The sequence below is a fragment of the Meriones unguiculatus genome, chromosome 18, assembly GCF_030254825.1.
Source record: "Meriones unguiculatus strain TT.TT164.6M chromosome 18, Bangor_MerUng_6.1, whole genome shotgun sequence".
NCBI classification, from domain to species: domain Eukaryota; kingdom Metazoa; phylum Chordata; class Mammalia; order Rodentia; family Muridae; genus Meriones; species Meriones unguiculatus.
Genome location: NC_083365.1, coordinates 2969020 through 2979474, shown reverse-complemented (window position 1 = coordinate 2979474; position 10455 = coordinate 2969020). Strand labels below are relative to the sequence as shown.

The window sequence follows — 10455 nt, the reverse complement described above, 5'->3', positions numbered from 1 at the left end:
TCCCACCCTCATGCTGCCTTCTCTTTTCCCCTGTCATATTATTTTCAGAGAAAGGGAGGCCCTCACATGGTACCAAGCAACCCTGGCAAATCAGGTCACTGCGAAAGTCCATTTCTAGTCTTCCTATACCCAAACCCTTTGACACTGTTGTGAGGAATAGGTGAAATACTACACACAAATCACTTTGTACAGTGCCAAGTGCACTCTCTGCCAGTCCTCAGTGTAAGGATGTACCACGGCAGTCATTATGCTGCCACAAAACTCCGCAAAAGCTTCACTTCCAAATACCTTAGAATGGGAATTTAAATAAGTAACCTGGTTTTGTTAATGTGGGATGAGGTTGTCCATTTATATCCTTGCCTTTCTATTACATCTTTTATGAAAGATCAATCTCTCCTTGATCCTCTGCAAATGCCACAGGTATTTAGACTTTGAACCAATGCAGGGAATGAAACATTTATTCATTTAATCTTCCACTGAGTACCAAAGACATCAGTTTTGTCATATGGAAAGTTGTTCAGTTTGTCTTTGTGTCTGCATGATGTTAGGAAAAAGGAGGAATCTGAATGTTTTAAAAGAGAATTAAAATTTATTCAGATTACTTGAAAATTTGCAGGAAATGGAACTATTAACTGAAGTAATGATAGATATTAAATGTTTGAAGTTTATATGTGTTTTTATTATAAAATATGACTGAGACAGATATTTGAGTGTTATAAGAACATATTTGTCCAGTCTTTGCTATCCTAAGGATTAATTCCCCTAGAGAAGAGTTAGCAATTAGAAGCGCACTCTATTTTATTCACAGGGGTTCTTGTTCCTGGGCAGATTATCTGCTACTTTGGGCTATTTAGAAGGGAGGCTGTGAGACCTGGTTCAGAGCTGTGAGGTCCATGTGTCAGGGAGGCGTTCTTGAAGCCATGCAGAAAGGCATGTTTCCCACATACTTCAGTATGTATCATGACAACATGTGATGGTGATAATTCCTCTCACCCTTCCCAGTTCTGGTGTGGCAGAAAAAGTTGTTTTTAAAAAAAGGAATTTGAAGTTCAGGAAGAAATAGAAACTGATAATGACAAAACAGTTTTCAGTAATATGGTGAATCTTGAGTGACATCTGCATTTTTCAGCAAGTAAATGAAACAGATTTTGTATTAAGTGGACTCAGGTTGATTATTCAGGCTTAAATTATTTACTGTTCAAGTACATTGTTGGTTAGTGGGGTTAGTTCAAATGAGAGCATATATTTAACTGTAGAGTAAACATGATATCCAGGGTGATTCAAAGTGTTATGTGGGGTGGTCAGGACTCTCTTCTACTGTGTCCTGAGTGGCCATTCACTAGTTCCCATTACTGCCCTTGTCCTATGCTCATTTAGTGAACTGATAAGCACAGTTTTATGAAAACACTCCAGTAACTTTTAGTTTCATTCTGATGCTACTTCTTAGATTTCCACAATGTGTTAATGGATAACCCCTTATATTTGTTGTGATATATTTTACTCAGCTTAAATATTCACCTTTAAATGATAGGACTAAATATAGAAATCAGTTATTTTCTGATTATAAAAGTAGTAATACAATTTATGATAATTTGGAAAATGATGAAAAATTAAAGAAAGAAATAACAAGTCACTCATAATCTTGTATCTGAAGTAAATTCCTCCAATCTTTTAATTAAGTAAATTTTTCAGTATGTTTTTTGAATATAGAGCATTGTTATGCTTTTTTTGGAAAATTTGTGTGTGTGTCTATTTTTGTGTATATGCACATGTGACTGCAGGTTTCTGTGACAAGAATAAATTCAGAATTATCTGGAGCCAGAGTTGTATTTGATTGTGAACCACCTGATGTGGGTGCTAGGAGCTGAACTGAGGTCCTCTGCAGGAGCAGCATTCATTCTTAACCACAGAGCTCTTCCTCCACACTCTACCTTATTTTTTATTAACATGTAGCAATTGCACATATTAATGGGACAAAATAAAACTTTTAACACATATACACAGTATGTACTGATCAAACCAGGATCATTAATATTTCCCTTTTATGTTACCTCTTTATATTTGGAGACTTTGAGCTCCTCTCAGATCTTTAAAAAACATGTATTTCATTGTGAACTGCAGTCATCCAACTGTGTTGTGGAACATGTGCCAGTGCTGTCTGTGAATGTTTAATTGGTTGGTATCTGTTCTTGAGCTCCCCATTTTCCAGTTCTAGTTGTACCATTAGATTGATGCTGGTTTTAGAATCCACTTACGAGAGAGTATATGCGATATTGCCATTGACTTATTTCACTTAACATTTCCTTCATTTCTGCAAAGATTTGAAGGGAACAAATATACTTGTGTTTTAACATCAGTGAATCACAGTCTATTTAAATTTTATGTGAAAACTTCAAAATTTAATTTTATTCCTAGAATACACATGTAAAGAGTAGAATTTTCAAATACTACTTACATAATTATTATAATTAATTTTTCTTCTGTTACATTTATAGAACTATAATTGGAGTTTAAGGACTGTTTCATGGTTGTAATTTATGTGCTTACATATATATATTTATATATATATATGTTAATCTCTAAACTGTTTTGATTGATCATTGTGTTCCATTATTGTAAAAGGAAAATTTGCAATTGTTCCTTTGATTGTAAGAAATTAGATACTTCCTTTGGGGTATTCTATGTATTTTAAGAATTTTTTCTGAACTAAAAATAAATAAATAAGGACTAGGAAAGTCAAGTAAGCAACAGTTAGGGTTTGGGAAGACTAGGTCTCATTTGTGACATGGTAGAATTCTTAAGATTAGAATTTGGGGTTATTTAATCACTTTATGATTTTCTCTTTTCTTTTTTGTTCTGAAGAAAAAATACTTTCATTTGGATTTTGAAAAAAAAATTAGCCATACCACACAAATGGAGAAGAAAAGGAATGTGACTGAATTCGTTTTGACAGGTCTTACACAGAACCCCCAAATGCAGAAGGTAGTGTTCATTACATTTTTGGTTCTGTACATGATAACAATTTCAGGCAACCTGCTTATTGTGGTCATCATCATCAACAGCCAGGCTCTGAGTTCCCCAATGTACTTCTTCCTGAGCCATCTTTCTTTGATAGATACAATTTACACTTCTTCTTCAGCTCCGAAGCTGATCGTGGACTCCCTTCGAGAGAATAAAGTCATCTCCTTTAACGGATGCATGGCTCAAGTCTATGCAGAGCACATTTTTGGTGCTACTGAGATCATTCTCTTGACAGTGATGGCCTACGACCGCTATGTGGCTATCTGCAAACCTTTGCACTATATGATCATCATGAGCCACAAGCTTTGCATTCTCCTGGTGGGCATGGCCTGGACCGGAGGATTTCTCCACGCAACTATTCAGATCCTCTTTACAGTCTGGCTGCCCTTCTGTGGTCCTAATATCATAGACCATTTCATGTGTGACTTGTACCCATTGTTGGAACTTGTATGCATGGACACACATACCCTTGGTCTCTTTGTTGCTGCCAACAGTGGGTTCATCTGCCTATTTAACTTCCTCCTCTTGATAGGATCCTATGTAATTATCTTGCGCTCTCTAAGGAACTATAGCTTGGAGGGCAGGCGCAAAGCTCTATCCACCTGTGTGTCTCACATCACAGTAGTAGTTTTATTCTTTATTCCTTGCACATTTATCTATCTACGCCCAGTGACCACTCTGCCATTTGATAAGGGTGTTGCTGTCTTTTATACTATGGTGGCCCCAATGCTGAATCCTTTAATCTACACCCTCAGGAATTCTGAAGTTAAAGATGCAATAAAGAAACTCTGGAGAAAAAAAGTGACATCTGATAATAATTAAACATGCCATTGAATTTTACACACAGAAGACATACATGAAATCTCAGACACCATTTTTTTTGCTAGAGATAAAAATATCAACTATAATGCAGAGTTGGATATTACTTGAATACAGCTGCTTCAGTAAAAATTTGAAATCAGGCTTTTATCCATATTTATGTTTCTCTGTCTTATGTGTCTGCAGTCACAACTAATTTCTTCTGAATAAGCAAATATTTGTAAAGTGATGGGATCTAAAAAGCATGAATTTAAAATATTGGTTTGATAGTGATAATTTCATGTGTATTTGATGTTGATTATTGTTGATTAATTAAAATAATATTTTGAAGTCTATACACCTAAAGGAGATAAACAAGAAAGAAGACACGAGGTAAGATGATCAATCCTCACTTAGAAAGACAAATGGGATGTGCATAGGACATATGACAGGAGTCTACCACAGAAGGCATCTGAAAGATCCTACCAAGCAGCGTTTCAAAACAGATACTAAGACTCATAACCAAAACTTCAGCAGAAGGGGAGTTAGTATGACAGGGAAAGGATGAGAGCCCCAAAAGGACCAAATATATCTGGGCACAGGGTTTTTTTCTGAAACTGTTTCTCCAACCAAGGACCATGTATGGATATAACCTAGAACCCTTACTCGGACGAAGCTTGTGGTAGCTCAATAACCAATTGGTTTCCCATGTTAGGGGAAACAGGGACTATCTCTGACAGGAAGTCAATGGCAGGCTCTTTGACTCCCCACCCCCCAAAGGGAGGAGCAGTTCTGCTAGGCCACAGAAGAGGACTTTGCAGCCAGCCCTGAAGATACCTGATAAAACAGGGCCAGACGAAAGGGGAGGAGGTCCTCCCCAGTCCATGGACTTGGAAAGGGGCAGGGAGGAGCTGAGCGAGGGAGGGTGGGATTGGGAGGGAATGGGGGAGCTACATGCAGCTGGGATGCAGAGTTGATAAAATGTAAATAATAATAACAAACAATAAAAATCTTTACAATATGACCAAAAATATTTTTAATTCAGACTCTTTTTTTATTAATTACACTTTATTCACTTTGTATCCCCCCATAAGTCCCTCCCTCCTCCCCTCCTGATCCCACCCTCCCTCCCCATTCTTCATGCATGCCCCTCCCCAAGTCCACTGATAGGGGAGGTCCTCTTCTCCTTCCTTCTGATCTTAGTCTATCAGATCACATCAGGAATGGCTGCATTGTCATCTTCTGTGGCCTGGTAAGGCTGCTCCCCCCTCAAGGGGAGGTGATCAAAGAGCAGGCCATTATTGGAACAAACTGATTCTCCCTTTTCCAGCAGGTAGTAATTGCAACTTCTTGGTTAGAAGTAGAAATTTGTGTTCACTTCCCCTTCTCAATATTGAGATATTTTTGCGGTTTGAACTTGTGCAGGTCTTGTGGTTCCTCTTATGGTTCTTCACTGATATATCTGGATGGTCCATGAGTTACACAATAATGAGATTCATGTACTCTGCACTTCTTCATGTATGTTGGTTTTCCTTCTATTCCCTTGATATTATATTATTTGTATTATATGATGAACATTTTAAGTTCCACAAAAATGGCCAGTAACCGCTTAGGAATATCTCACTGTTCCTTTTTGTAACCCCCTTTTTGAGAGTCTTTAGCTCTCTGTGCTTCCATCTCCTGATTTAGCATGTTTTTTTACTTTGATTTCATGCTAATCATTACTATGAACTGTCAGGGGCAAACCAACCTATGCTAAATTTGTATTTTAATGAACAATTTGGATTTTTGAAGATAATAATCACATTTACTGCTATCTTCTTTATTATTATTATTAATTACACTTTATTCATTTTGTATCCCCCATAAGCCCCTCCCTCCTCCCCTCCCGATCTCACCCTTCCTCCCCTTTCTGCATGCATGCCCCTCCCCAAGTCCACTGATAGGGGAGGTCTTCTTCTCCTTCTTTCTGATCTTAGACTATCAGTTCTCATCAGAAGTGGCTACATTGTCATCTTCTGTGGCCTGGTAAGGCTGCTCCCCCCTCAGGGGGAGGGGATCAAAGAGCAGGCCAATCAGATTATGTCAGAGGCAGTCCCTCTTCCCATTACTATGTAACCCACTTGGACACTGAACTGCCATGGCCTACATCTGTGTAGGGGTTCTAGGTTATCTCCATGAATAGTCCTTGGTTGGAGTATGAGTCTCTGGGAAGTTCCCTGTGTTCAAATTTTCTGGTTCTGTTGCTCTCCTTGTGGAGTTCCTGTCCTCTCCAGTTCTTGCTATTATTAAAAACATGAATATGTTTTTATAACATAATACTATGTGACTTAACTTACATTTTAGTTTTATTGGGCGTTTATGAAAGTAGAACTTTCAATTGCCATAAATGAATAAACAATAGTCTACCATACAATCAAATTTAAACATTATCTATCTATAACTACACACATGAAAACACAGGAAATAAATAATCTCACATCGCCAAAACAAAAATAGCTGTACCAGCTTGGGTAGATACACACACACACATACCACCACCATTACTACCATCACCATAACAGGAATTAACAATCATTGTTTATTGATATCTCTCAGTATCAATGCCCTCGATTCCCTATAAAAAGACATAGATTGAAATTATAGCAGAGTATCATAATTAACGTCAATGGCTGGCTCTTTAGCGCAGGGTGGGTCTCTAGTTGGGCCAATTATTGTTTCCCTCTATCTTTGCTCCCTGGTTATCCCTACACTTGTTGTAGGCGGGTAATTTTGGATCACAGGTTTTGTTGGTGGTTGTTGATCCCCTCCTTCCACTAGTCCCGCAGGCTAGGAGGCTATTATGTCAGGGGTAATAATATATAACAGGGGGAGTCTTCAGGTCTCCCCCTGTTAGGAGTCTCAGCTAGAATCACACCCATATCCTCCCAGGAGCCTACCCTGTATCAGGTGTCCAGCTTGACCAAGAGATATCCCTCTCCAGTTTCCCTTCTTGTTCCTAGCACTCTCATCTCCCACTCCCATTCTCCCTACACCTGATCCCTACCCTTGTTTCTCTCCTCTTCATCCACTTCTGCTGTCTATTCTGTTTCCTCTTCTGAGTGACATTCAGGCACCTTCCATTGGCCCTCCTTGTTACTTAGCTTCTTTGGGTCTGTGGATTGTATGATTATCCTGTACTATATGTCTAATATCTGCTTATAAGTGAGTACATACCATGTGTGTCTTTCTGGGTCTGGGTTACCTCACTTAGGATGATCTTTTCTAGTTTTATCCACTTGCCTGCAAATTTTATGATTCCCTTGTTTTTAATAGCTGAGTAGTATTCCATTGTGTAAATGTACCACAATTTCTGTATCTATTCTTTGGTTGAGGGAGATCTAGGTTGTTTCCAGTTTCAGGCTATTATGAATAAAGCCACTATGAACGTAGTTGAGCAAATGTGTTTGATGTATGATGAAGCATCTTTTGAATATATACCCAGGAGTGATATAGCTGGGTCTTGAGGTAAAACTAATCCCAATTTTCTGAGAAATCAGCAGACTGATTTCCAAAGAGGTTGTACAATTTTGCATTCACACCAGCAATAAAGGAGTGTTTCCCTTTCTCCACATACTCTCCAGCATGTGTTGTCACTTGAGGGTTTTTTTTTATCTTAGCCATTCTGTCTGATGTAAGATGGAATGCCAGCCCCTGATGCTAATAATGATATTTCGCTATGCTTGCAGCCAGGAGCCTAACTTGACTGGGAGGCTCCAGTCAACAGCAGATCTAGACAAATGATGGGGCTTGCAGCCAAACAGGGAGCAAAACTCTGGGAGTCCTGCAGAAGTATTGGGGGAAAGATGGAAGGACCTGGATAGGAACCTTACAAGAAGACCAACAGAGACAACTAACCCACTCATATGGGGCTTACAGAGACTGAGACATCAACTAAGGACTTAGGTCCCCTAAACACATGATATTTTAATCAAATAGATAATAATATGATTTTATGTTTAATTTTACATATTAGGTAATAATATATAAAGAAACTAAGTATCACTCTTAAAAACAAGCAACTAATAAAAGTCATAGAACATTTAGATCAAATTACACTTGTTAATCATTTTTCCTCTTAAGTTCTGAACTTAGTTAGGTTTTATATTAAAATAAGCAAATAATTGTGTGCAAATAATATCCCTTAAATATAGCTAGAAGTTTTATGGAGAGATTTTATTACCATGCATGTACATACTAACACAAATGTTAATGATGACATTTTTGAATTCCCAAACATTTGGAAAACAATATTCATTAGAGGCTCCTTTATATTGCTCTAAAATCCTATTCCTTCCTCAAAGTCCCTTGTCTCCTGACTCTTTGGTAAAATGTTAAATATTTTATCATAGTATTCAAGTATATTAGACTCAGAATTGTAAGTTTACTCCCTTATGATCTTGATTCTTGCTGAGCTATATTTCTTGGCACCTTGCATCCTGCTTCCCAATTTACAAAGTAAAAATAACAACACAACTTTACAAATTGTTAGAGGAATGAATAGAATAAATATGAAAGTACAATGGACACACATGGGATTTTCATTTATTTATATAAAATGTATATTCCTAAAAGATGGGAAGAATCATTAATAGGAGGTAACACTGTAATAGATTCAAGAAGAGTCAACACTGTAATAGATTCAAGAAGAATCATCTCCAAAGTTGCTTTCACAGAAGACACAGAAACTCAACTATAGCTGGCAATCCCAAGAGGACTTGTCTATGTTTGTTCTTAAAACGTGGTTATTCACTATATTGATATTTATATTTATACATCCTATGTGTAGGAAGCATATTTAAACGTTTTCTTACTTCCCATGATTACTTTTGATTAATAGGCAAATGTTTCATAGCAAAACAGCCCAGATAACCCTCAGCTGAGGAATGGATACAGAAATTGTGGTACATCTACACAATGGAATACTACTCAGCAAGCTATTTACAGATTAATTAATTATCCAAATCTCAAATTAGATTCATGAAGCAAGTGAAGAATTTAATAGAATTTATTCTGCTTGGACTGACACAGAAGCCAAATGTGCAGAAACTTTTCGTTTGTCTTGTTTGCAGTCGTCTACTCTCTTATGCTCATTGCTATCTACTCATTATTGTAACATAGTCATCTCTAGCACAAACTGGGATTTGCCACATGTTTTTTTCTGTCCTTTTTATCCTTCACAGATGGCTGCTGCTCCTCCACCATGGCCTTGCTGAAAAGAAAACTATCTCTTTTAATGGCTGCATGATTCAGATCTTTGCAGAACATTTCTTTGGTGGAATTGAGATCATCCTGCTCACAGCTATGGCTTATGACCTCTGTATGGCCATCTGCAAGTCCCTGCACTACATGATCACAATGAACAGGAGAGTGTGTGGCTTTCTGGTTTCCATGCCCTGGGCTGGGGAATTTCTTCATGCTCTGATTCAAATTCTCTTTATGGTCTGGTTGCCTTTCTGTGGCCCAAATAACATCGACCATTTCATCTGTGACCTTTTCCCCCTCCTAAAACTCTCTTGCACTGACAATCCATATTTTGGATGCTTTGTTTCTGTCAACAGTGTGCTAATGTGTATGCTTTTTGCACTCAAGACTCATAGCACTGAAGAACAGCAAAAGGCTCTCTCCACCTGTGCCTCCCATATTACAATGGTCCTCCCATTTTTTGTACCTGGTATATTTGTTTACCTTAGGCCATTTTCATCTTTCCAATTAACAAAGCTGTGGCTGTGTTCTCTACTGTGCTAACACCCACGTTAAATCCTCTAATCTAAACACTCAGAAACACAGAGGTGAAAAATGTCATGAGAAAACTGTGGAACCAAAGAAAATCTGTGAAAAGATTTACATGAACAGAAGGTAGAAATAAATTTTATTCTTATTTTATTAAGGGTAATTCATGTAAAAGATAATGCTATTGAAGTCAGAATAAGGGTTTTTAAATTTTTCTTCTTCTAGAATTGTATGGGTTTCTCTTTCATAAGGGTTGATATATTACTAAAGATAACTTAAAGATTTTCTACTTAGAACATTTTGAGCAATGAGAATCTTTGTAGCAAAACTCATCCCAAAAATTAGATTACTACACTGCACATTTCCAGGAGCAATGTTAACATTATAACCTTGCTATTTCCATAGTAAATAATTTTCTCTGATTAAATCCAAGAAGTGATTTAAATTATTATAGATATAGCCATAGAATAATCTAATAACACAATTCCTTTGGTAGAAAGTGACTTTTAGATGTGTGTGTGTGTGTGTGTGTGTGTGTGTGTGTGTGTGTGTAAAATCTGTGTGTAAAAAAAATTTTTTTTTCGGCTGAGAAAGAAATTAGGGAAACAACAATCTTCCCAATAACCACAAAGGACAATAACCACAAAGTACCTTGCTGTGACCTAACCGAGCAAATAAAAGACTTGTATGAAAAAAAATCTCAAGTCTCTGAAGAAAGAATTAGAAGATATCAGAAGATGGAAATATCTCCCATGCTCATGGCTTGGCAGGATTAACATAGTAAAAATGGCCATCTTACCAAAAGCAATCTACAGATTCAATGCAATTCCCATCAAATTACCAACACAATTCTTTACAGACCTA

The 10455-nt window shown here is 37.3% G+C and overlaps 1 protein-coding gene and 1 pseudogene across 1 annotated transcript; both read left to right on the top strand.

Annotated features, from left to right (window-relative positions):
* Positions 1-2901: 2901 nt before the first annotated feature.
* LOC110543290 (olfactory receptor 4C12-like) lies at positions 2902-3843 on the top strand. Its single transcript, XM_021629653.1, has one exon. The coding sequence runs from the start codon at positions 2914-2916 to the stop codon at positions 3841-3843; it is 930 nt and encodes a 309-aa protein (XP_021485328.1). The 5' UTR covers positions 2902-2913.
* Positions 3844-8838: 4995 nt separating this feature from the next.
* Positions 8839-9710, top strand: LOC110542640 (olfactory receptor 4C5-like; annotated as a pseudogene).
* Positions 9711-10455: the final 745 nt, after the last annotated feature.

What these genes read in the sequence shown, in the direction of transcription:
- LOC110543290 (XM_021629653.1), top strand. Translation starts at nt 2,914, where the DNA reads ATGGAGAAGAAAAGGAATGTGACTGAATTCGTTTTGACAGGTCTTACA.